The sequence below is a fragment of the Nothobranchius furzeri genome, chromosome 17 (genome assembly GCF_043380555.1).
Source record: "Nothobranchius furzeri strain GRZ-AD chromosome 17, NfurGRZ-RIMD1, whole genome shotgun sequence".
NCBI classification, from domain to species: Eukaryota; Metazoa; Chordata; class Actinopteri; order Cyprinodontiformes; family Nothobranchiidae; genus Nothobranchius; species Nothobranchius furzeri.
Genome location: NC_091757.1, coordinates 50,726,032 through 50,753,683, shown reverse-complemented (window position 1 = coordinate 50,753,683; position 27,652 = coordinate 50,726,032). Strand labels below are relative to the sequence as shown.

Genomic DNA, 27,652 nt, shown 5'->3' with positions numbered 1-27,652 from the left:
CTAGATTCATTTATTGCAAAGCTAATATTTAAACTAAAAAATGACAACATTCGAAGTTTCTAAAGACGTATTAAGGTTTAACGTATGTATTGGCACACATTAAGGCTTTGTAAGAAATAGTTTGCTCGCATCAATCAGAATGAGTCATTGCAGGTAACAAGTTAGCCTTTGAGCCAGGTTAGCTCCCACTAGCTTAAAGAGATTGTATATTTAGAAATTTTTTTAAATTGTCAGCATTAGTTCTCTTCAGATGTTGGGATTTTTGACTGCAAGGCAAAGTGGTCTGGATGACCCTTTGCGAATGAGGCGAGCAGAGTCAACGAGAAGGTAGGATAAAGTGTAAACGTATAATCTACATTTATTTCATGGCACATTGTTTATGTTATTTTACATACATGCATTTTAGAGATTCAGAAATCATTTGCTGTTGATTAAAGGTAACACTCCAAACTTCCACAGTAACAGTAATATTCTTTGTTGCCACAATGAACTTAAAATAGTAATCCGATTGGATTACTGATTACTCTGTAAAAAATGAGTTATTTTACTCCTCGTTGTCGTTGTCTTCCTCCGCTTATTCGGGTCCGGGTCGCGGGGGCAGCATCCCAACTAGGGAGCTCCAGACCGTCCTCTTCCTGGCCGCCTCCACCAGCTCCTCCAGCAGGACCCCAAGGTGTTCTCGGACCAGATTGGAGATGTAACCTCTCCAACGTGTCCTGGGTTGACCTGGGGGCCTCCTGCCGGCAGGACATGCCCGAAACACCTCTCCAGGGAGGCGTCCAGGAGGCATCCTGACCAGATGCCCAAACCACCTCAACTGACTCCTTTCGATCCAGAGGAGCAGCGGTTCTACTCCGAGTCCCTCCCGAATGTCCGAGCTCCTCACCCTATCTCTAAGGCTGAGCCCGGCCACCCTACGGAGGAAACTCATTTCAGCCGCTTGTATCCGTGATCTCGTTCTTTCGGTCATTACCCAAAGCTCATGACCATAGGTGAGGATTGGGACGTAGATCGACCGGTAAATCGAGAGCCTGGCTTTCTGACTCAGCTCCCTCTTCACCACGACAGATCGGCTAAGCGTCCGCATCACTGCAGACGCCGAACCAATCCGCCTGTCGATCTCCCGATCCCTCCTGCCCTCACTCGTGAACAAGACCCCGAGATACTTAAACTCCTCCACTTCAGGTAGGACCTCTCTCCCGACCCGGAGGTGGCAAGCCACCCTTTTCCGGTCGAGAACCATGGTCTCAGGTTTGGAGGTGCTGATCCTCATCCCAGCTGCTTCACACTCGTCCGCAAACCTACCCAGCAAGAGCTGAAGGTCAGAGCTGGATGAAGCTAGGAGGACCACATCATCTGCAACAAGCAGAGACGAGATTCTCCTGCCACCAAACTCGACACACTCCACACCACGGCTGCACCTAGAAATTCTGTCCATAAAGGTAATGAACAGAACCGGTGACAAAGGGCAGCCCTGGCGAAGTCCAACCCTCACCGGGAACAGGTCCAACTTACTACCGGCTATGCGGACCAAACTCACGCTCCTCTGGTAAAGGGACTGGATGGCCCTTAACAGAAAGCCACCCACCCCATACTCCTGGAGCGTCCCCCACAGGGTGCCCCTGGGGACACGGTCATAAGCCTTCTATCATCGACCTGTGACCTAGGCTGCCCCGGTACCAAGTGTACCGATGGGCATCTTTATGTTCGAACATGGTGTTCGTTATGGCCAAACTGCGGCTTGCACAGAAGTCCAATAACGAATCACCACTCGAGTTCAGATCAGGCGGGCCGTTCCTCCCAATCACACCCCTCCAGGTCAAGCTGTCATTGCCCACGTGAGCATTGAAGTCCCCCAGCAGGACAATGGAGTCCCCTGATGGAGCACTATCTAGCACTCGTCCCAGGGACTCCAGAAAGGGTGGGTACTCTGAACTGATATTTGGCCCATAAGCACAGACAACAGTCAGGACCCGTTCCCCGACCCGAAGGCGCAGGGAAGCTACCCTCTCGTGCCCCGGGGTAAACCCCAACACACAGGCAGAGAGTCTTGGGGCTAACAAAAAGCCAACCCCAGCCCTCCGCCTCTCACCCGGAGCAACTCCAGCAAAGGAGAGTGTCCAGCCCCTCTCAAGGACTTGGGTTCCAGAGCCAATGCTATGTGTCGAGGTGAGTCCGACTGAATCTAGCCGGTACCGCTCAACCTCTGCCACAAGCTCCTGCTCCTTCCCCGCCGCCCCCCATGGGGCCCGGCTTCCCCCCCAGCCGGGCCCCATGGGCGAAAGCCCGGCCACCAGGCGCTCGCTCACGGGCCCCAACCCCAGGCCTGGCTCCAGGGTGGGACGCCGGTAAACTTCTCGGCCGGGTACTCCGACTCTTCGATTGTACATCCATGAAAGATCCTCTGAACCGTTCTTTGTCTCGCCCTTTACCTAAGAACAATGTGTCATGGGAGACCCTACCAGGGGCACAAAGTGCCCCGGACAACATAGCTCCTAGGATCATTAGGGCACTCAAACTCCTCCTCCACGATAAGGTGACGGTTCAAGGAGGAGTTATTTTACTGATTATTTTAAAGTAACAAAGTTAAGTTACAAAATAAGGTATTAGTTACATGCAGCATCACTAACCGTAACTCTAAAAAATAATATTAATAATAATATTACCATAACAAACAAGTGATTATTTTAATTCCAGACAACCAAAGTTATAAGAAACTGTCACAATGATGGATACTAGAAATATACTTATTACAAACCACAATGAATGGTAAAAATTATTTAATCACTTTTACATTAATCTAATGTAAAATACTAGTAAATACAAGTAAATTACTACAAAATTGAAATTTCTTTCATAATAAAGGTTTTATTAAAATGGGACTTTGTAAAAATGTAAAATTCTTTAACTGAATAAATGAAAACAACCATTTTAAGAAAATATAGAACACTGCCATAAGCTCAAAATAAAATAGATTGATAAATAACGACTATTTCATTACAGCGACTTAGTAAATGCAATACCTCACCTTGTAGTTGTGTATTATTATCATTGCATGTTTTTGTAAACACTGTACACCCCATTGTATCTCTCAGTAAATTATGCCATTTATTGCATGTGCACTATTGTTTTGCTTGTTTGACTTGATTATTGTTAGTTTAAAATCTTTCTGGTTGTTATTTTAGTTTAATTTCATTTTGTAACAATTCATTCTTAACATGAGTTACTATTCCATGCTTTCGTTCTTTTTTAAACACAGAAACAGTTTTGTTTACCTGTTTGTAGCTACGGTTTCGCCGACAGCTGCCGGCTTCTTCAGGCTGACGCTGATGGTGGCGCGTCACTTCCTTCTCCGTTTATCTGCGGGCAGCAGAGGACGTTGTCGCCCTCTGCTGCCCGCTCTCCCCTCTCCGACGATGCAGTCCCATGCGTGGTCCAGCGTGTAAACTCCGTCGTCCCTGTTCATGGTCCCACATCCACGTCTCCTTATCTCTATTGCTTCCTTGATCCATCTTTTGTATTTTTGTTGTTCAGTGGTTATGATCCGTGTGCTGTCCCAGTCCATTATATGGTTTTCTCTTAAGCAATGATCTGTTACGGCTGACTTTTTTATTGTACTTTCTGCTTCTTCTTTTGCTGCTCTTGTGTGTTTACGATTTGCCTCTTTCTCGCACTCCTTTCTGTGTTCTATTGTCCGTGTGTTGAGTTGGCGTCCGGTTTCTCCTATGTATGTTTTATTGCATATTTTGCATGGGATTTCGTAGATGACTCCACATTTTTGTCCAGCTGATATTTTGTCTTTTGGGTGTACTAATCTGTTTCTAACTGTTGTGTATGGCTTTGTTGGTGTGTTTATGTTGTGTTTTTTCATTGTTGCTCTTATTTTTTCCGTTATGCCTCTGATGTATGGTAGGGTTATCACTGGTTTTGGTTCTTGTCTTTCTGGGTTTCTGGTTCTTTTTTTGGGTTGTTCTTTGCTTTCTGTTTTTGTTTGTTGTTTTCCTTTGTTTATTGCCCATGTCGGGTATCTGCAGGTCTTTAAAGCGTGTTGTATGTGTTTGTCCTCTTGTTTACGGTCTCTCTCTTCTGTTATTATGTTTGCTCTGTGATATAATGTTCTGATTACTGACATTTTGTGTATGGTGGGGTGTTCTGATGTCCATAATAGATATTGGTCTGTGTGTGTTGGTTTCCTCTATGTGTTTATGTTTAGGGTCCCGTCGGTCTGTCTGGTGATTTTCATGTCCATAAATGCTATGCTGCCTTCTGTTTCTAACTCATAAGTGAATTTTATGTTGCCCGTGTCGTCAATAGTGACGACACGGGCAACATATATGATATGGATTTACAAAGACACAGCAAGAACACACCTAAGATGTTCAATGAGTTACTATTACTAAGGATTAGCTTCATGTTTTATATCCAGTCAGAAGAAAAGTACGAATAATTTCACATTAAGCTGCTATTTCCTGTCATTTTTCTCCTCAGGGTTCTCAGTCTGACATTAGATCCTGACAGAGATGTGGACAGAATCCATGGAAATGGCATCAATACCATAGATATCGAAGCAGTGGAGGGCAGATAGTAAGTTTGCTTTCACAATTAGTCTCACGGTTATAAAAATCACTGTATTACATAGAGAGTTGTAGTACTCTGATACTGTTAACCTATGTCTTCAGAAAGTTCATGCTGGTTACAGCAATTCTTTTACATTTTATAGTCAGATCACCACCTTTTAGAAGTTATGTTAAAGAATATTGTTTTATATAAATTCATTAGAAGTTAACATTTTCTTGCGGTTAGCATGTTGTCTGGAGGTGCAGATGGAGTCATCGTCATTTATGACCTGGAGAACTACAGCGGGAAATTACAGTACACCTGCAAGGCGGTCTGTACTGTAGGCAGGTAAATGTTTATAACATCCACTAGGGGGCATCGCTCCCCTTAGATTTGACCAGATTACAATTTTAACATGCATTAAAAAGTTGTCATTCGTTACCCTTCGGCATCAATCTTTCATTGTCCGCTTGAATTAGCCTGATTGGTGCTCACTTGCGTTTTGTTTTGTCAGGTCAAGTCGACACGTCCACAAATTCAGTGTAGAGACAGTCCAGTGGTATCCGTTTGACACAGGAATGTTTGTCTCTAGTTCCTTTGACAAGACCATGAAAGTCTGGGACACTGAGACTTTAAAGGTGAGCGATGTCACCTCCAAGTTTGATCCACAGAAGTTTTCCAGCAGACCGGTACTGGTGTGTACTATTAAAAAAAAAAAATCAAGATTTACTGAAGCTCTAAATAATCATGCAGCCCACCATGTTTAGAATCTCCACTGTGTTTATTTTTGTTTCTTTCAGCGTCCCTTTATTTTCTGCTTCATACTTTCTACCTTTCTACGCCACATCGTGCCATATGGCAGGCCCAGAGCCGTGCTAGAATTACACTGGCACTACAGTCACCTCAAAAGGTCACAGAAAGGACAGAAAGGAGCGCGCTCACCTTTTAACCAGTTTACTCACTTTCTGTCTGTTTCCCAACTCAAGCACACATTGCATGTTGCAAAATGTGTTGTGTATTTGTATTGTTGTTAGTTTGTGTGGTATTTGTATGTAAACAGAGCCTGCCTCTGTGTGTGAGAGAGAGCCCACGCCCACCGGCCACGCTGGTGCTGGCACACACTGACAGATGGAGCACAGAGAGGCTTTTTATTTTAGCTGCAGAATTTGCATTATAGCCACCACTGCTGTTTGAGCGAGCTGCCCTCAGTGCACTCAGCTCCAGGACCCCCTTTTTACTTTATTCATAGAACTCAGTTCCTCCTGTGAGCTCATAAAATCCACCTTTGTTCATTTAATCGTTCCATTAGATTTTCATTCAACATTTATATGTGCAAGTACTCTTGGCCCTGACTGTGACCTACTTTTTCTGTCTTTTTCTCCTCACATTATTTTAATCTTTAGCCCGCTGAGGTGTTTCAGTTTGAGGGTAACGTCTACAGTCACCACCTGTCTCCCATTGCCAGGAAGCACAGCCTCGTCGCAGGTTCGTTTTAAAGGTTTTTGATGACCTCAGTGACATGGTATGCACCACACTGCCAGAGCTGCTTGTGCGTCTCCCATCGTGTCCTAAAAAAAGCGTTACAGTAACACTAGTAAGTTTCCTACTCCTCTGCCCTACTGGTGGAATTGCAGCTGCCGTAAACAACCCTGCTGCATCCTGCTCTAGCTAGCGCAAACAACCAGCTAACACTAAAATGAGCCAACTAATACCAAAATAAACCATAAAGTAAAAAGATCCACCGTGTTGGACAAAAAATATTTTCACTGATAAGTCCAGTAGCAATAAAGTCAGGTCACCATAAGTCTGTGATTTAGTAATTTACTTTAGTTCCCTCAAACTAGTGTAGGCTAGGGATGTGTATTGGTGAAATTCTGGTGATACGATATGTATCAAGATACAGGGGAGACGATACGATATATCCCGATATATTGCGTTACATTCAGCCAGACGAAATTAACAATTTTTTTAGACTGAATTTATTACAGGAATATTCACTTGAGGTATCTCAACCATAATGGAGGGAATTCCATCTTTTAGTTCTTTTTAAAACACAGAAAAGGTTTAATTACCTGCAACGTTTCAATTGCGGCTGCAAATATCATCAGGCTGACGCCGATGGTGGCGTCACTTCCTTCGTTTATTCGCGGGCTGCAGAGGACGTTGTCACCCTCTGCTGCCCGCTCTCCCCTCTCCGATGCTGCGGAAGTAAAATTAAGAGAGTAATGTCTTCTGAGGCAAAGCAAAGAGCTAAAACCAGAGTAAACATCGGTGAAGCCTACACTGGGGGTGTAAGAAAATATCGATATTGCAGTCACTTCCTTCGTTTATCCGCGGGCAGCAGAGGGCGTTGTCGCCCTCTGCTGCCCGCTCTCCCGCAGCATCGGAGAGGGGAGAGCGGGCAGCAGATGGAAATCCATGGAAATGACATCAATACCATAGATATCGAAGCAGTAGAGGGCAGATAGTAGGTTTGCTTTCACAATTAGTCTAATTTCCATGGATCTGCCATTTCCATGGATTTCCATCTGCTGCCCGCTCTCCCCTCTCCGATGCTGTGGGAGAGCGGGCAGCAGAGGGCGACAACGTCCTCTGCTGTCTGCGGACAAACGAAGGAAGTGACGCCACCATCGGCGTCAGCCTGATGATGTTTGCAGCCTCAAACGAAACGTTGCAGGTAAATAAACCTTTTCTGTGTTTTAAAAAGAACTGACAGATGGAATTTGAAACTAAACACAGCAAGAACACACCAAAGATGCATAATAGAGGGATTTACATTTCAGTGGTGGAAACATAACCCATTGCACACTGCTGCCAACCAGCAGTCGGCATTTGAATTGCATTAAATGAAAAGAAAATACACAAATGTCTGCATGTAAATTATTCCCAAAATTCGATACATGGCTTTTGAATATCGATATAATATTGCAGGAAAAAAATCATGATGTATTGCAATATCGATATTTTCTTACACCCCTAGTGTAGGCTTCACCGATGCTTACTCTGGTTTTAGCTCTTTGCTTTGCCTCAGAAGACATTACTCTCTTAATTTTACTTCCAGACTCCACCTTGATGCCAGCAAAAAAGCAAACTTGTTCCTTTTGTTCTTCTTGTGCTTTTTATTGATGATCGGCAAACTGAAAAGCTAACTGCTAGCATAACAACTAACAGCCGCAAAGCAGGTAAAGAGCGCTCGCTTTTGACCCTTTGCACGTGACATCACTCCACTCATGGGACCGCCCCCTTTGCCATGGTGGATGGCAAAAAGGTCGTTTGCACATGATGAAACTCCAGTGAAGCTAGTCAAAACAAGCCTTTTGTCGCTTTTATTTAGTTGATTTCACAGTAAAATGGCAACAGCTTTCCAGTTGGCTGCACTAACAGACAAGGATGTAAAGTCAACTTTTTTTTTTTTTTGCAAATAACTTTGATGGAGACTGAGGACGGAGATGAACTGCGGCGGTCAGTCAAACGCACTAGCAGCCCGAGTGTCTTCGGATTTGTAGAAGGGCTGTCACGGTAACCGCAAAAATGAAATATCGCCAGAGTTGCACGCAAGTACGTGTGCGTTAGTGCAAGGAGCGCACCATCCGAGAGGGTTTTCAGTGTTGCTGGAAATGTTGCCACCCCTCTCAGATCCTCTCTCAAAGCGTATATGGTTAACATGCTGGTTTTCCTTGTGGGTAACAAGGACGTGACCGAGCTATAAATCACCGTCATTCGTGTGTGTGAACGTGAAACGATAGTGCCCCGCGCCCAGTACATGTAATTTTTTTATGCTTGATTTTAAACAACTAAACAAAATGGGGACTTGTTTCTTATTTGTTAGATGCTGCAGCCAAATTTGCATTTAAAAGTTTAACCTTCTCCTGAATTTTGTTGTTTTTAAGTTCAGTCGGACTCCGACTGTCGGAGAAACAAACGTTACTGCGATCTGTGTTGTTACTGCCCTTTGATCTGCATTCAGTAAAGTGTTATAAAAGAAGGCACGGCAATTTTTAACCTTTTTTAAATGTGTAAACATTATGTTTAGATAGTACTGCAATAAAACAAGTGCTGCAATAATATCGCACACCGCAATATTAAGCCACCCTGAATCACCGCAGGGGGAATTCCTCAACCGCGACAGCCCTAATTTGTAGCGAACATATTTTTACCGGATAATATTAACATTCATATATTTCATGAGGAAGACAGAGACAGGGATAAATGTGATGTCTAATTCCATTTTTGGTTCTTTTTAAAACACAGAAAAGGTTTTTCTTTACCTTGCTGATGTACGTTTCGTTTGCCGACTGCAAAACGTCCTCAGAGCTGACGCTGATGGTGGCGCCACTTCCTACTCCGTTTATCCACGGGCAGCAGAGGACGTTGTCGCCCTCTGCTGCCCGATCTCCCCTCTCCGATGATGCAGTCCCATGTGCGATCTAATGAGTAAACTCCATCATCTCTGTTCATGGTCCCACATCCACGTCTCCTAAGCTCTATAGCTTCTTTTATCCATCTTTTGTGTTTCTGTTGTTCGGTGTTTATGATCCTTGTGTTGTCCCAGTCCATTACACACAAGAAACGTCACAACCAAACAGAAGCAAGTGGAAAACGAACTGAAAAGAAGACATCTGGACTTAAAAAGGAATTACAAACTTGATGAAAAAAACGGAGGAACAAGTTAAAGGACACATAATGGAAAACCAGGAAAAAGAATTCATAAAAGTAAAAGAAAGACACATGAAGAAGTTAAACAAACTCATCAACAAGAAAAAGAGAAAAGAAATCCAAGATAACACCACACAAAGCTCATGGGTATGTAACATTTCACAATACGGACTAACAGAAGCAGAAGAGAGCATATTAAAGAAAGGTTTAAACTTTGCAGTCACTCCAAAGAAATACCATATGATGAATTCATTGTAGCAACAGAACTAGCATGTCAACAGATCACAGATGAGGGAAAGAAATCAGAACTCAGAAATAATGTTGTTGGGATATTAAAGAACGGCCAAATTCAACACAGCAATATTGCAAAAGAAGAACAATCAGCCATGACAGCATTATCCAAAAATGAACAGATAATTATTCTACCGGCAGACAAAGGAAGAACCACAGTGGTAATGGACAAAGACATATATAAACAACAGATGAAACAGATGCTAGAGGACAAAAATACATATGAAATACTTAAAAAAGATCCAACAGAAAGCATTAAGAAAAACATGAAAAAATTACTGAAACCACTACAAGAAATAGGCAAAATAACAGAAAAAATGTACAAACACTGGATTCCCACAGCAAACATAATACCAAGAATCTATGAAACTCCAAAAATACACAAACAAAACACCCCACTTAGACCAATAGTTGACAGCATCGGTACACCAACATACAACATGGCAAAAGAAATCAGCCAAATCATCAGCCCGTTATTAGGGAACACAGATCAACACTGCAAAAATAGTATAGAACTAGCAAAATAATTGAATATTACAATAGAAGACAACGACATACTCATCTCACATGACGTCACATCCCTGTTCACAAAAACACCATCCCAAAAAACCATAGACATGGTAGTTAACAGAATCAGACAGGACAAAACTTTACACAAAAGGACAAACCTAACAGCAGACGACATAGCACAACTTATAGGACTAGTAGCTAACTCCACTTACTTCACATACGATAACACGATATACAAACAACTGGAAGGCTTCGCCATGGGTAACCCGTTATCAGCCACCCTGTGTGAGTTTTTCATGGAAGACCTGGAACAAAAAGCCATAGCCACTGCCCCCCCCCCCACCCCCACCCCCAAACTACGAAATAAAATTACAGAAACGCTACGTGGATGACATACTGGAAATCATACCAAAAGGACAAACAGAAACACTAACACAACACTTCAATAACATTGACGACACAGGCAGCAGTTCACTTATGAGTTAGTATAGCATTTATGCACATGAAAATAACCAGGCAGACCGACGGGACCCTAAACATAAACACATAGAGGAAACCAACACACACAGACCAATATCTATTATGGACATCAGAACACCCCACCTTACACAAAATGTCAGTAATCAGAACATTATATCACCGAGCAAACATAATAACAGAAGAAAGAGACCGTAAACAAGAGGACAAACACATACAACATGCTTTAAAGACCTGCGGATACCCGACATGGGCAATAAACAAAGGAAAACAACAAACAACAACAGACAGAAAAGAACACCCAAAGCAAAGAACCAGAATCCCAGAAATACAAGAACCAAAACCAGTGATAACCCTACCATACATCAAAGGCACAACAGAAAAAATAAGAGCAACAATGAAAAAACACAACATAAACACACCAACAAAACCATACACAACAGTTAGAAACAGACTAGTACACCCAAAAGACAAGATATCAGCTGGACTTAAATGTGGAGTCATTTACGAAATCCCATGCAAACTCTGCAATACAACATACAGAGGAGAAACCGGACGCCAACTCAACACACGAACAGTAGAACATAGAAAGGAGTGCGAGAAAGAGGCAAGTCGAAAACACACAAGAGCAGCAAAAGAAGAAGCAGAAAGTACAATAAAGAAATCAGCCGTAACAGATCACTGCACAGAGACGACCATATAATGGACAACACAAGATACAACAACAACAGAAATACAAAAGATGGATAAAGGAAGCGATCGAGATAAGGAGATGTGGATGTGGGACCATGAACAGAGACAATGGAGTTTACTCATTGCATCACGCATGGGATTGCATCGTCGGAGAGGGGAGAGCGGGCAGCAGAGGACGTTGTCGCCCTCTGCTGCCCGCAGATAAACGGAGTAGGAAGTGACGCCACCATCGGCGTCAGCTCTGAGGACGTTTTGCAGTCGGCAAACGAAACGTACGTCAGCAAGGTAAAGAAAAACCTTTCCTGTGTTTTGAAAAGAACCAAAAATGGAATTAGAAACTAAACACAGTAAGAACACACCAAAGATAAATGTGATGTGTTTATATTGATAATCCTCATGGCTGGTTGGATATTTCACCATGGAGGACGCACGGTACCGTCCACTGTAGTGAAATACGAGATAATGTTTTGCAATAATATTGTTCCAATGTAGGATTACGTGGGTTAAAATTATGTTGTTTACTTGGTACGATGATCGTCGCCGTTATGAGATATCTTGTCACATCGTGGCGTGTGAGTAGCATCTGAACCCGGTGACTCCACCAGCAACAATAACTAGTAGAGATTCGGACTTTCTTGAAATCAGCTTTGGTGTAAAGTGAAACGCAGTTTGTAACATAATGTTATAAAGCCAGCGGGGTGAGTTTAGACAAAGTCGGACAGCTGCAGAGAGAACTTGAGCTAACGTTCGTAAGCTAGTTAATAACACTTGACTGTTGATCCCCACCTAGGTGTGCTACTTCTTCTGATAACTGAACATGGGCTTGAACTAGTAAAGGGAATGCTAAAAATTGCATAAAACAAAAACAATTTCAGGCTCTACTTTTCCCTTTTTTACACGTGCCGCTCACTGTTTTCATGCTTTTGCCAACCGATATGGTAGATCCATGTGAAAAGTCGGTGCAAAGGGTCAATAGTTAAAGTTAAAGTCCCTTTAGTTGTCACACACACACAGGTGTGTGTGCGAAATTTGTTCTCCGCATTTGACCCATCCCCTGGGGGAGCGGTGAGCTGCAGACACAGCCGCGCTCGGGAACCATTTGGTGGTTTAACCCCCCCAATCCAACCCCTTAATGCTGAGTGTCAAGCAGGGAGGCATTGGGTCCCATTTTTTCAAAGTCTTTGGTATGACCCGACCAGGAATCGAACCCTGATCTCCCAGTCTCAGGGCGGACACTCTACCACTAGGCCACTGAGCTGGTCCAAGGACACCCCCCCGCTCCACTTAACTGTTAATTGCAGTATCTGACCAGCAGAGGGCTGCAGAGTTGTGTCAAATATTTAAGTAGTTTCTAACCCAATCATTGAGATCAATCATAGAATTCTAGCTACAAGTTAAAATAACATTAAACTGGACTAAAGGCCCACAGGTTTATTCTGTTTCTTAGTGGATGTCTGCTACGTGATGTTCAACGAAACCACCAACACAAACTTAACAAACTCATCCCCAGGCTGGAAAGTGACATCTCCTTAAAGGGGCGAGTCGGGTCGAAAGCTGAGCACACATGAACTGACTTCAACGGAGAACGATTGTCGGAATCTCGGTGCTCACAGGTCGTAAAGCAGGACCGACAGGTTAATCGTGCCTGCCGAGTATGTGCTCACAAAAATAAGTTCCCTGCCATACAAACCAGTTCCTTCAGCGTGTTTGCTTCTAGGGCAGAGGTTGCTTTTTCTTTCCTTTGTGATGTTCGTCAGACCGGTTGGAACGTTCCGAGAGTTTCTTCAGCTCCGATCATGCCGGTGCATTTAGGGAAACTTCTAAAAAGAGTCTAAATTTAAATTCTTCATCACAAAAAGGAGGAAAATAAGGTGTTTTGTTGTTAAGTCATGCTTCCTCCCATGCATTTATGTAAGCAGGGTGTGGGTGTGTTAGCCCAGAACCATCACGGGTGTTCATCTCGTATCTTATCTGTGGAAAAAATGGGTTTCAAGTTCTTGCTTTTTCTAGTTTTTTCCTGTTGTGTAACATTTTGAGAATGTTAATAGATTAATGTGCGTTAGTTGTAATGTTGGTTTAAAAGGGAGTTTTTAGTAGTTTTGTCTTGTTTTTATGTACTTTGATTAAAGAAATTAGACTTTTGTGTTCACTGTAACATTTCTCTCTCTCTCTCTCTCTCTCTCTCTCTCTCTCTCTCTCTCTCTCTCTCTCTCTCTCTCTTTCTCTCTGTGTGTGTGTGTGTGTGTGTGTGTGTTTCAGTTGGCACCAACAATCCTAAAATCCAACTTTGTGACCTGAAATCTGGCTCACGGATTCACGTTCTTCAAGGTCGGTGTGCCTTACCTTTACCTGTGGAAACTTTTCAGACACTTTTAAGGATTGCTGTGCACTAGACTCATCTAAAATATCACATTTGAAATGCCTCAATTGTAAATTTACATCCTCTCATGGTGATAGCAGCACTTTACTCTGGGGATGTTTTTATTTTTCAGAATCTGATAAAGAAAACAACTTAGATGAAAGATATCGGGTGAAAAACAATGTTGAGCCATCCTGAGTGAAGTTTCTGGATGTTTTGGTTGAGGCAGATGTTTACGTGTCGTCACAACAACCACCTGAATAATGCAAGGAGCTCTGAAAAAAATCTACCTGAAAGGAACTGATCTAAGGAAATAGCTGTGCACGTTTTGCTTTCCATACTGTCTGGTTTAGCTTGAACTCCCTTGTCGAGAGCAATGTGGAAAGAAAGGCGTGCCACATTTTTGGGACACCATCCAAAGTTGACTTCTCTTGGCTTCCAAAATGGTATTTACTAAAAAAATATGTTTGAATGCTAAATAAAAGAATCATATTTCAGGCCTTTATCTTTCATAAATCCATCCATTTTTGGCCGCTCATCCGGGGTCGGGTCGCGGGGGCAGTAGCCTAAGCAGGGAGGCCCAGACTTCCCTCTCCCCAGCCAGTTGGACCAGCTCCTCCGGGTGGATCCTAAGGTGTTCCCTGATCAGCCGTGAGACAGTCTCTCCAGCGTGTCCTTGGTCTTCCTTTAGGCCTCCTCCCAGTTGGATGTGCCCAGATAACCTCACCAGGGAGGCGTCCTTACCAGATGCCCGAGCCACCTCAGCCGGCTCCTCTCGATGTGGAGGAGCAGCGGGTCTACTCCGAGCCCCTCCCGGATGCCCGAGCTTCTCACCCTTTCTCTAAGGGAGAGCCCAGCCACCCTGCAGAGAAAACTAATTTCAGCCACTTGTATCTGTGATCTCATTCTTTCGGTCACTGCCCAAAGCTCGTGACCATAGGTGAGGGTAAGAACGTAGATCGACCGGTAAATGGAGAGCTTTGCCTTCTGGCTATCTTTCATACATTTACATGAAAACCTGTAGCCAGGAAAAGATTGTGTATAGAATTAGAAAGTAAAACAATAAACCGTCCTCTAGATGCACCTGGATTTCAACAGAAGCATCGTTAAAGCCCTGAAAACTTTTCACGTGCACATATACAAATGGCTGCATATGTAATAGTGTGATAATCTGTAATAAATTCACTGATGCAGGTCACAGAGCAGAAGTGCTGTCGGTGCGTTGGTCGCCCAGGTACGAGCACATCCTAGCCACCGCCAGGTAAGCTCTGTGAGCCTCCGTTCTTCCACGTTTAAGGCTAACACCAGGATCTCTGCTATGCTGTGCCCCAGCAGCTTGTGTCATATCACGACCCAGCCATCTGGCTACATTTAGATGCTGAGTCAAGGATAATGGTAACGCATCTCTACTAGAGCAGCAGTATGGTGGTTTAGTATACCTGTCAGTTTAGCATATGCTAGGAACACTACCCATCTTTTTTAACGCCACATTAGATCCGCTAATTAACCCCTTGGGAGCAGTGTGCTTCTGTGCACTTGGACTCCAAGTGATTTTGAAGTCTGCTGCCGGAGAGAGGCACATGCAGTAATGTTCGCTCCCAACAGGAAATACGCACAGCTGTTAATAAAGTGTTACTTGTTTAATAGTTACCCAGAGATGATTCATACTAATACTCTATGATGTTTCTTGCTCCTAAGTGCAGACAGCAAGGTGAACGTGTGGGACGTGCGTCGAGCTTCAGGCAGTCTGTTTACTCTCGACCAACACAATGGAGAGAAGTCCAAAGCCTCTGCAGAGGCAGGTACGGATCATTGTACCGTTTTCGCTGCATTGTTTTCATTCCTTATGCTCTTTAAACATTTAATAAGAACAACAATGCATTTTTCTCCCATGCAGCTTTAATATCTATATTTTTAATATTATTTTTAGCTCAGCGTAGTGTTGAGTGTGTTGTCTGTGGTGGAATGCTAAAGATTCTGCGCAGGCGGTATCATCTTTTCCTATCAGAGATCGAAAAGGAAACGGCATTCTAACTGATCTAGTGTACTCGAGCTGCTATCTTTAAGCTTTCTTATTATGCCGAGACATTTTCAACTTGGGAGTCTAATCAGGTTCAGTCGTGGGTTTATGAAAACAAATGATTGAAGAGTACGCCATTCACAAATGCAGCTATACAGAAAGTGATGTTTTGTGTATATTTGCAGAACTTTGGTGACCTTGTCTTATTTATCTCACTAGTAAATACAGCCCATAACGGCCGAGTGAATGGTCTGTGCTTTACGTCTGATGGTCTCTATCTCCTAACCACTGGAACAGATGACCGCATGAGACTATGGAATAGTGCTTCAGGAGAAAACACACTGGTAAGGTGTTTTTTTTTTTTCTTGTCCAGCCTTTCCACATTGGTTTTGCTGAAAATGACAATGTTTTTTAGTTATGCTACTGGAACTCTGCACGTGAATTTTATTTTGACAGTTTTCGGGTGTTTGACACTGCTTTCAAGTTTGACTTCCTGTCTGGCCCGATTCGAATTGCAGAGATTGACATGTTCTAAAAGTGTAGCATGTAAATAAGTAGCCTCGAAGCGTAATCAAAGCATTCCTACGCTTTAGATGTGCTTCCAAAACCTTACGCTTCGTGGCCGGCGGAAATACACCCATCATCTATGATGGCGGTTACGTGACGCCTTTGCGTTTGGTGGAAAGGCCTGGTTAGGTTACTGTTTTACATGGCAAAGCAAGCAAAAAATATTTTTTGCAGGGCAGTCGGTACATTTAAGCAAAATGAATACACCAACCCCTCCCCTTCCTAAAACACATAAGAAAACAGCAAATAGATGAAGATAAACATTAGTTGTTAAAGCTACAACCTGGAGATTTCCCAATTTAAGGAATTATGTATGATTTGTTTGAAATTCATAAAAATAATGTAGTCAATATGCCAATTTTTTTTTTTTGCTGGCCCACCCCCAGTCCCATAGATCCCATGCAATTTAAATTGAAGCTGCTCAGCCAATAGCGTTACACATCAGGTTACGTACAGATATCTGTCACAGAGCGTGCTCACATTTGCCGACGTTGCTAGACTGATACAGAATTGGCGACATTTCTCATGGATAAGTCTTTAAAATATGTACGGTACATAGTAATAAACAGTATACTGTGAGAATAATAATTGTAAAATAATGTGTTTTAGCTCTTTTGGCCGGTTAGAGGTGTACTTTCACAAATGAGAGGCGTTGGGGGAGAGGTTTATAGATGCAATAAATTTATATAACGTTTCTGCTTTAATATTGGCCAAGTTTACTTATCGGACCAATGAAATGTGTTAAAAAATGAATAACATAGTCCAAAACCAACGTTGATATACCGATAGATTGTGCATTTCTAGACCAGTTGTCTAAAACTTTAGCATTTTCTGATAAAGAAATGTGTTGATTCCCCTTCATTCACCATGTTTCACTTTAATCTTTAATCCCACTTTAAAGGAGTAACTGTATAAGATTTTAAATCCGCATCAAAGCCAGGAAAAACCCCACAAACCAATACATTAAAAAAGGTAATAAGCTGAGTGTAGATTTATGATTCTTCCTTTGTTTTATGAGTCTCAAAAACACGGTGGCTCCAGGATTTTTATGTTCTTATGTGTCTTTAGTAAACATTTTGTCACATCAAGCCATAAAAAGTTGTGGTTCTTTTAGTCTGTGAATTTTGATTGTGAGGTTTGATTATTTACTTTAAATCAAGTCAGTAGAGAAATCAGAGCAGAGGGAGATTCAGATGTCGATAGGTCGGGTGTTGCACAGATTTAGCCAGCTGTAGCCTTAACAAATCTACCGTTTAGGAAAGGTGGAAGACCTTTAAGGTCAAAGGTCAGAATTTCTTCACGCATGTTACATTTGCGAGATGTCAATGCAATGAATCAGACCACAGCTTTGTAACATGCAAGAGGATGTGATGAGTCATGTTGTTCTCACGATGTCTGAAATGATGTTTGAGCAATTCAAAGCTCAAATGCTTTAGACTTTAGTGGGAATTTAGTTTTTTATTTTACTGGTCTTGAGATATTCATATTTGTTCATAAAAAATAAATAATCATTTTATTTTAACATTCTAATATAAATGTATATCCGTCCGGACCAGAACCTCCCGCCACAAGAACAGCTTCTTTCCATCTGCCGTTAGACTTGTGAATAGATTATAAACATGCAACCATGATGCTGGTCTTCTGTACTCGACACGTCGCCACGTTGTCGGCCATGTTACCATTACCTGCCATTTTTATAGCTGAAAGTTTTATTCTATTTTTATTCTTATTGTGTGTTCATGTTTTATGGAGCACATTAGTACCAAAGCAAGTTCCTAGTTTGTGAATTGTTTGTTCACTGACAATGGCAATAAACCTGATATGTACACTCTAAGAAATGAAATGTTGAATGTACGTAACTAAGTTGTGTCAACCTATGTGCTTAAAGGGACACGAGGCAGTTTGGGCTTGCTTTAACATCCCCTAGTGTCCTTTTTAAATCCCTTTCATACCCCCCTGCTGTGTGTCCGTGTTTTCAAACCGGCTGACCACATATAAAATTTATACTTGCAACATGATTGTGAGGTCTGTATCTGATTTGGATCCTTCTGTCTCTAAGCTCTCACCATTCAGAAAACATTTTTCCGATGTGGACTCTTGTCCGTCAACTTCTGGATTTGAAAATAAGCATAAGTATTGCGTCCATTCGGTCTCCGCAAGGGTGGAGACATAATTTGTTTAAGTTAACATAATAAGGGAGATTTCGGGGTAAAGACGGCAGGAAACGGGTAAAATACAGGAGCTTCCTGGCCAATATGGGAGACCTTATAGAATTGCTGTAAAGTGTTGAGTCTGATTTATACTTCTTCGTCTGCTAGAGAGTGGAGTCACACACATAGATTGACGGAGAGTGGTTGCCTTTGGACTTCTCCTTAATCCTCAATCCTTTGTCTTGTCCACCAGGTGAATTATGGGAAGGTCTGCAACGAGAGTCGTAAAAAGCTGCAGTTCGCAGTGTCGCGCGGCTGCAGCCCAGACTTTGTGTTTGTGCCTTGCGGCAGCTCTGTGGCGGTGTACGCCCTCCACACTGGAGAACTGGTCACAATGCTTAGGGGTCACTACAACAATGTTGACTGCTGTGAGTTCCACCAAGACCACCAGGTGAGACACAAACGCATCGGGGAGTGGCGGCGTGCCCATCCATCAGTGCCACTTCCACTTGTTCTGTTTCTTCAGGACAAAGGATGTTTCTCTGCCGAATGCTTTCAAACTGAAGGCCACTCCTCTCTTTTATTTTGATTTATCATCTGTGCCGTTGATGGTGTTACTGCTCTACAGTGGTGATAAGCCACTCGCTTTGCCAAAGTCAACATTTCTATCCATAAATGTAAATTTTAGTGACACTGTTCTCCCAAACTGCTATTTGACCCTGCTACATGCAGAATTCACATGTTAATACCGTCTCTGCACCAGAGTAGTTTCACTTCTATTTCTTTTGAGATTTAGCACAGCGAGGACTGTCATCACTTTAGGTTCCCTGTTTGCTTGTAGCAAACAAAACTAAATACCGTGTGAAGATTAGATGACAGAACTGCTGGAAGACTCAGGAATATGCACAAGTCATGGTCATAAATATCAGAATCTTAACCATTTAATTCAATTAGTGGTGCGTACCCCAAAAAATGGTGTTCCTTTGGGGGGGGGCGTGATGGGAAATCATGGATGAACACTAATTTAATGTAACAGAACCATCTCAAACCAATAACTGGACAATGATTCCTTAATTTCTTATTAATGTATATTTTTATTTAATTTCCATTTAAAACTATTATTGACATAGATTCCATTTGAAATTAAATGACCTTCAGTACTAAAATATGGGGGGTTAGTGTTTATTCACCTTTCGGACTGATTGGGGCGACGGTGGAACAGGAGTTAAGTGCTCGCCCTGTAATCAGAAGGTTGCAGGTTCGAGCCCTGCTCAGTCTGTGTCCTTGGGTATCACACTTAGCCCGCCTTGCCTGCTGGTGGTGTTCGGAGGGACCGGTGGGGCCTGTGTACGGCAGACTCGCCTCAGTGTCTGACACTGCGTCAATGTGAATGGGTGAATGACTGATTGTGTTGTAAAGTGCCTTGGGGGGGGGGGGGGGGGGGGGGTCCCAGGACTCTAGAAGGGGCCATATCAAATACAGGCCATTTATCATTATTCAACTGTTAGATATATTCAAGGTGGGATGCAGATTTCAGTCATGCTGTCCTTATTTGGTAACTCGAGCTTTAAGCTTCCGGTGAGACATTTTTCTGTTTGACACTTAAGAATGCAGTTCAGTGGCGTGTTACTCCAGAGCTCCAGGAAAGGATGCCTAGTCTCAATTATGTACTTTAAAGGAATATTTCCTGTTCGATTATACTGAACAGAATCAGAGTTAGAGCTCTGATGTTTCCTTAGAGATGAGTTGCTTTGGATTAATTAGCATACTCTTTCTTCCAGTTATACACTTTAATGTTTCTATTTCAGGGTATCCGCGGGTCCTTAAAAAGTCTTAAATTTGCTTTTCCAAATTTAAGGCCTTAAAAATCCTTAAAAATGACAAATAATCCTTAAATACAGTTTCCAAAGGTCTTAAATGTCCAAAGACCCAATAAACAAGATTCTTTTATTTCTATAAAAATTTTCATAAATTTCTAGTTAGTGTTCAGCATTTTTTGTGTACGATTTTGGCGTAAGCAGAACCGTACACATTCAGTTGGTTATGAAAGGGGCCTATTTTTAGATGAGCACATTAGCTGGTTAAGCTAGTGGGAGCTTGCGCCATGAGGAAGTGAAAGTTTAATGGTAACTGGATAGCTTATCCCACGTTGGCGACGTGGTTAGCACCGGTTCCAGGCAGTAGCTGGAAATTATAGCTTAAGTTTAATTTTAAAAAAATTGCTTAAATTTGGTCAAAATGGCCTTAAAAAAGGTCTTAAAAAGTCTTAAATTTGGCTCCCTTAAACCTGCAGATACCCTGCTATTTAGTTTTTGCTATGAAGGTCATTTTCTGTGATGCTAAGTGCAGATGTCTCTGTTGTTTGTGTAGGAGCTGTACAGTGGAGGCAAAGATTCTAACATACTGGCATGGGTTCCTGTCCTGCGTACCGCAGACGTGGAGGATGAGTCAAATAATGACAATAAGGTATAAACCGTAAAAATACATTCAAAGAATTGTCCGAGAAAAATAAATGACTGGTATAAAAAAACTATAATGTGCTTTGTGTCCCAGGTTGAGTGGAATTCTCATGAAAACTTGAAGGTTGACGTGTCTGCTTTATGTGGTGTCCGTTCACCCTGTCTTCTGGTAACGATCTTGTCAGTCTTCAGTCCCAGGACCCTGCTATGAGCAGGATGATCCTGTACCTTTCAGATCCTACAACTCATCTGCCTTCTTCTGCCGAGCTTGACTCCGTTCCTGAGCTCCGTGCTCTCTTTCGTGTTCGGGTCACGCTGAGAATGGTTGAAGGGTTGCTGATGCACGCCTCCAAGCCTCCTTTGCCGCCTGTCCCCGTGGCACCACAGTCACTAAGGGGGGGCATGATCACGCAAGCTCATGACTCTCCCTCCGCCGGACACAAAGGTGTCAAGGCCACATTCGGTGCCCTGATCCTGGTTGCTTATTGGCCGGGTATGCGTCGCAACGTCTCAGATCACGTCCAGCGTTGTTTGGTTTGTTGTCAGTTTCAGCCATCCAACCCCGCACACAGAGCTCCCCTACAGAGAAAGGGACCGTCCACACCGTGGTCGGACTTGCAATTTGATTGGGTGGGGCATCTGACCAGGTCCAGCAGGGGTAATAAATACATCTTGACCGTGACCTGTACATTCACCAAGTGGGTTGAATGTCTACCAGCACCTAATGACATGGCGAAAACAACAGCTATTCCCCTGATGAATCACATCTTCGCCCGGTTCGGTCTTCCCACTCGGGTTGACTCGGCCAGGGGTACTCACTTCACCTCTGAAGTGATGGAACATCTTTGGAAACTGTTGGGTGTGAAGGCCAATTTCCACATTAGCCATCGCCCCCAGTCTTCTGGCCAGGTCGAAAGGATGAACCGGACGGTTGTCGGCATGTTGAGGAAGTATGTGTCCTCTAATCACCGAGACTGGGATGTGAAGCTTCCGTTGGTCCTCATGGCCATACGGGCCACCCCTCATGAGTCTACTGGTGTCTCCCCGTTTGAAATGATGACGGGTAGACAAATGACCCTGCCTCTTCACCTGCTGTACCAACCTGAATAAACCACTGGAATACTTTTGCTTTCTTTTGAATATCCAAGCTACTCTCATGACCACTCCACTTCCTGCAAATCTGCCTTTAAAGGTGTGGAACCCTGAAAAATCATTTTTAATGATTATTCCTGATTATAATAGATCACTGTGAGTTTTTCATGCAAGCTGAACATGAAAGTGGCCTCCTACACCTATCTCCTGCGTTAGATAGAAAGTAGACTGTGAAACTTGAGGATTTGAAAATCTTGACAGATCTATGTCACACTGTCACTTAACATTCATGGACTCACCCATCTTGACTCGCGACGGGGGAGGCTGTTGTTGCTTTAACATCGAGGAATCAGCAGACAACGTCATGACTAGCAGAAGCTAACTGTTAGCATTAGCGACACCATCACACAGAAAAACTCCACGCTTGTGTTATTTGTGGAGATAAAACATCCACGTTGGAAGTCAGTGGTAGAGTCGTGTTGCTGTTATCCAATCCGAGGCAAGGTGTACAAAACTCAGGAAATAAGACACCAAATCCTGGCGTGTTGTGCCACTCTCTGCTGCAGCAGACTTGTCCATGCTGATCCAAGCACTTGTCGGCATCCTTCCACAGTCCACTACAAATATATTGATTAAATGAGTTTCCCACACCTTTAAAGAAATCTATTAAACTCAAGATGTTGAATTTGAGTCAAAATTCCACTTTGAAATGAATTACAAAAGGTTTTGCTCATCTGAATGATAGAAAGACTGGAGAAAGTGTCAGAGCTCTTGAAGTTATTGTAAAGCTTTTGTAAAAACCTTTTGAACCTTTTGTTATTTGTCCTTTGTGGCTGAAATAAGATCGTAGATAAACATGCTTCATGCAAGGAATTTCAATAATGACAGCTCATCATTGGCGTGGACATGGTAAAACTTTTGTAACCACTCTGAGTGTGTGGGTATTCATCTTCTACAGTCTGTAACAATGTGTGCATGCAGATGTTGCTTTATTATGTAACCTATGAGGATAAAAACCAAAGTTGTTTTTCTTTTGCTCCTCTCAGGGTGCTGCTGGCCTGTCGGCTGTGAACCCTGCCTTTCAGGATGCCTGGAGCAGTGACGAAGACTGATGCAGATGTTTTGAATGTGTGGGCAAAAGAAGCATGTAAATAATCTCACATCCATTATGCAAAATATGACAAGTGTAGGTTCTTGCAATTATTTTTAAAATTTAGATAAATAGATGCTGTCTGGCTTCTATCTGTAATAAAATATGTAAAGTGTTGTACAGTTCATGCATATCCACAACTGTATGCCTCTGGATTGCTGTAGATTATTGTTGTTGTTTTTTTTTTCTTATGTTTTTTATTTTATATTGGCACCATCAATGACTTTTGTAAGCAAATTGGGATTTATGTTTCTAATTTGAATTTTTTGCTAAAATAAACATTTTTAAGTAAATTGTTCTTGTTTATGATGCATCTGTGATTTTCTAAAGATACTGAGCAACCTAAATATATCTTTTTTTTTTTGTTTGTAAATTTCTTCTCTTTTAGCCAGAGCTTTGATAGTGTTTTGGGTGTGGTCAAAGTTCTGGAGTTCTTTTTTTGTCAGTGAGCCGAGAAAAGCTTGCCGACGACCCTGACATGGGAGAAGCCAGGCAGTAAAAACAAAACTTGTTCCTTTTGTTGCTCTGGGGAAAATGTACGTGTGTTTATGAGTTTTGACCCCTTTCTGAAACAATCAGGGAGGAGTGACACTGAAACCTCCACTTTGGACACTCCCAGTTGTGCATCATGTTAAGTGTTGAACAAGTCCTGTTGATTATGAATTATCTGTGGATGGATGTAATAATTCCAGAAATCTTAATGGCTGTTTTGTTGATTGGCTTTAATGCTGTGGCTTTATAAAGGTAGCGGAAAACAACAGCAGTAGGTTGTTTATTTATTTTTTTTATTTTTTTAGCAATTTTTTTAAAATGAAACCAGGGCTTATTACGTGTGTAGATTTATTGTTCTTTCACCAAGTTGGACATAGCTTTTCTATGAGGTATCGCATAAGAATGAGCTACATCACGCCAATCTAGTTTGACTGCAAGTCAACCAATCAGAACCAAGAGGGATGTGGCTAGATGCTTAGGCTCCACCCCGCGCAAACTGGACTATAAATCGTCATCAGCCCACGGGCCAACAGAGTACACCTGCTTAAAGGCAACAGGTGGGTCTTCAACGGGGAAGATCGTTTTGGATTTCAACGAAAAGGGAGCTTTAACAACGCTTCAGGTTTGTAATTTTTCCAAAGATAATTTAATATAAGTGGGTGAAAAAAACGGAAGTGGAGTTTAATGGAGGACTGGAGGGGGAAAAAAACATTAGCTAAAAGTAAACAGTCACAGCTAGCTAACTGGGCGTTAAACATTCTGATTTAGATGCTGTTCAAGTTATCACGAAGCTATTTTAAAATAAAAATCGCAATTTTTAAAAACGCTTAATTTGGAAGTCGGAGGATATTGTGATATTGTTCACGCTGAATGAGGAGGCGCGCCTTGGGAGTAGCAGCCGTTACATCATTGTAATCCCTGACCCAAACTTTTATTGGCGTGTCAAGACTAGCCATTGTGCCATCAGAGAGGAGAAACATCTTTTTTTTTCCCCTCCCGTGTTTTAAATACCCCTTTTTGCAATCAGGCAGACACACCTTGAAAACCAGTATGCAGTTTTGTGCATCACTCCTCCTTTCAGACTAGACTTGTATGTCCAGATCTTGTGCAATTTGGTTGTGATGGTAACCAGTGTGAGATGAAAAATCCCTCATGGAGCTTTTATCATGATTTAGTTTTGTCTTCATACTTGATTGGCTCCTGAAGGTGTGACCAACCTGACCATGATCTTTAATTTTGGGTTCTGGTTTTTAATGCTTGTTAAAATAAGTGTACTGGATCACATTTAGACCACATTTCTACTGTATAGTCCACATTCGGTGTAGTTCATTGTTTTCGCTTTTGTTAATTAAAAAAAAGGGGCCAAGAACCTGTTTGATCTGATGTGGAAACTACTTCCTGATACTTGAATGTGGATGAACCTGCATCAAATGTCCATCAAATCATGTTTTAGCTCATTTTAAAAGACACACAACCTGTTCAGCACTGAGCTTCAATCTCAAAAGGTTATTTCTTCCCCTAATTGTGCAAATTTCCCACTATTGATTAGAAATGTTCTTGCATGTTCCAGACGTCATTTACAAAATATCGCAGACTCTTTCCGTACTGGGTTTTAATTATTTACCTGCCTCTCTTTGGGCCACCTGTAGGGTTCCTGCCTGAAAATGGAGTTATTCAACATCAAGTCTTCTGCTGCCCTCATTTACGATGAGTTCATGCACAATGCAGGTGAGTCTATATTAGTAACGCCTAAATCTATTTAATTTCTGTTTAGGAATCCACTCCGTTGTGTTTCTGTTTCTCATTCTTTTTCAAACACGTTGCAGATTCCCGGACAGAAAACTGGCTGCTGATGTCATCTCCTATCCCCCAGACCATCATCATCACCGCTTATATTTACTTTGTTACATCACTGGGACCTCGGATAATGGAGAACCGCAAAGCCTTTGACCTGAAAGGAATCCTCATCGTGTACAACTTCAGCGTGGTGGCTCTCTCCCTCTACATGATCTACGAGGTGCGTTTCTGAGTTTTGTTTTTCTCTGGAATTTTACTATTGAAACCACCATTTGATCTAAGGGTTTCAAAACTCTGGCTCAAAGCCAGAGGGAGTGCCAAGTTTTCATTCTCTCAATTATATTTTCCCTTTTGTCCAACTAAAGAGAAGTTGGTGGTTTCCATTCAGCGAATAATGAATTATGTCATGTTTTCTCAAGATATCAAACATGTTTGTGCATTTTGACACACTGCAAGCCAGATTTTTAACTTTGACATATTCTAAATGTGATGATTGAGATAAAAACATTTTATCTTTGGAGCTAGTCAACTATTTATCTTTTTCAGTTTGTGATGTCGGGATGGGGAACCGGATACTCATTTCGCTGTGACCTGGTCGACTATTCTGATTCACCACAGGGCATACGGGTAGGTCACTCCATTACATTTGGCCTATACACCCCTCAAAACCAACTGTTTACATTCAAGTGTCTAGAATCTCTGCTAAAATGTCAACGTTCTCCTCTAGATGGCAGCAACGTGCTGGCTTTACTACATGTCAAAGTTCATTGAGATGCTGGACACCGTAAGTGTTTTAGTTTATAACGCACCTTGTTCTGTACTTTTAATGTACACTTCTAAACCAAACTCTTCCCTTCAGATCTTCTTCGTCCTGAGGAAGAAGAACAGCCAGGTGACATTCCTTCACGTCTACCATCACTCCATCATGCCCTTCACCTGGTGGTTCGGAGTTCGGTTTTCTGCAGGTAAAGCACTCTCCTCTTTGTGTCTGCGCTCAGCCGACTGCCTTGGGGAAACGTTCTGATGTCATGCTGAAAACGCTCGTTTCAGGTGGAATGGGAACTTTCCACGCCCTGCTTAACTGTGTCGTCCATGTCACCATGTATACGTACTATGGGCTGACCGCCCTGGGCCCCAACTACCAGAAGTACCTGTGGTGGAAGAAGTACCTCACCACCATTCAGCTGGTATGGTTTTATTATTGGTTTTAAAATTTTATTTTTTTTTAATTTAAGTTTAATTTGAGGAGTTAATTTCTTGTGGTGTTCCCTAGATCCAGTTCGTTATGGTTTCCAGCCACATCTCCCAGTACTTCTTCATCAAGGACTGCCACTACCAGTTCCCGGTCTTCATCTACATCATCGGCCTGTATGGCCTGATTTTCCTGTTCCTCTTCATCAACTTCTGGTACCACGCCTACACCAAAGGCAAGAGGCTCCCTAAAGTCCTCCGTGCTCAGTCGTGGTCACACCACACCAACGGAGTCATGAACGGAAACGCCGACCACGAGAAATATCAGTGACTTGAGCATCTGGGCGTTTCAGGGTGGAGTCGACCCAAACTTGTTTTTGGACTATTTATCTTGGCTGCTTTTCTACAAAGACAATCCTTGAATTTGACCAAAGCTGAGGTTTAATGACACCACTGAACCAAGCTGAAGGCTTTTATATAAATACAAACTAAAAACCCAAGTTCTACTACATGGATGTCGCCAAATATTAACATTTTCAGTTGAAGTTGGCTTCAATAAGTTTCAAATTCCTGTAAAAGCTAATTATGGGAGTTCACCTGTGGTGAGACTGCGTACTGGATCTTCTCATCCTAAAGCCGTTTTACCTGTTAAAACCAGATCTTCTCAAGTCTTTGAGTGATCCAGATCAAAGTTATATATTTTTTTAAGTTGTGCACTGAAAAGTGAAGATTTATTTCATTTGGTCTGACATGTTTGCATTTTTAAAAGGGTAACGCTACATTAGCCCTGTAACTAGTTGCGCAGAACAGTTTTTCTTTACTTTTGACACTGCATATACGCCCATTACTCTACAGAAGCTGCTGATGGTACAGACATGGAGAGAAAAGCACAGCAGCACCATTTTTCCATCCCTGTTTTAATGCTCCTATGAAGCGGTGTGATTATTCAGAGTAAACCTGATGGTTCTTGTAGGGTCCAGAACAGACTATTTAAAAGCTAAAGTCTACTTTCCTACTGAGGCACGTTGTAAAGGAACATCTTTAGGACACAGCATGAACATCTGATTGTTTGGGTGTCTCACCTTGTCCTGTTGTTTCTGAGCAGCAAGCCCATGATGTGTCCGAGCAGTTGGGGTGAGTGGTTTTATACCGATGATCTTAAACGTGAATGAAACACTGGCGGTTGAGGAC

At 42.4% G+C, this 27,652-nt stretch overlaps 2 protein-coding genes across 2 annotated transcripts; both read left to right on the top strand.

The window, feature by feature from the left end:
• The first annotated feature begins 20 nt into the window (after window positions 1-20).
• ercc8 (excision repair cross-complementation group 8) lies at window positions 21-23,153 on the top strand. Its single transcript, XM_015972834.3, has 12 exons — window positions 21-327; window positions 4,489-4,584; window positions 4,804-4,905; window positions 5,072-5,195; window positions 5,961-6,042; window positions 13,444-13,512; window positions 14,738-14,804; window positions 15,242-15,345; window positions 15,783-15,907; window positions 18,534-18,731; window positions 20,651-20,746; window positions 22,878-23,153. The coding sequence occupies exons 1-12, from the start codon at window positions 251-253 to the stop codon at window positions 22,941-22,943; spliced, it is 1,206 nt and encodes a 401-aa protein (XP_015828320.1). The 5' UTR covers window positions 21-250; the 3' UTR covers window positions 22,944-23,153.
• Window positions 23,154-23,894: 741 nt separating this feature from the next.
• elovl7a (ELOVL fatty acid elongase 7a) lies at window positions 23,895-26,977 on the top strand. The gene is made up of 8 exons (XM_015972835.3): window positions 23,895-24,095; window positions 25,123-25,201; window positions 25,300-25,490; window positions 25,817-25,897; window positions 25,998-26,054; window positions 26,130-26,235; window positions 26,321-26,457; window positions 26,544-26,977. The coding sequence occupies exons 2-8, from the start codon at window positions 25,138-25,140 to the stop codon at window positions 26,790-26,792; spliced, it is 885 nt and encodes a 294-aa protein (XP_015828321.1). The 5' UTR covers window positions 23,895-24,095; window positions 25,123-25,137; the 3' UTR covers window positions 26,793-26,977.
• Window positions 26,978-27,652: the final 675 nt, after the last annotated feature.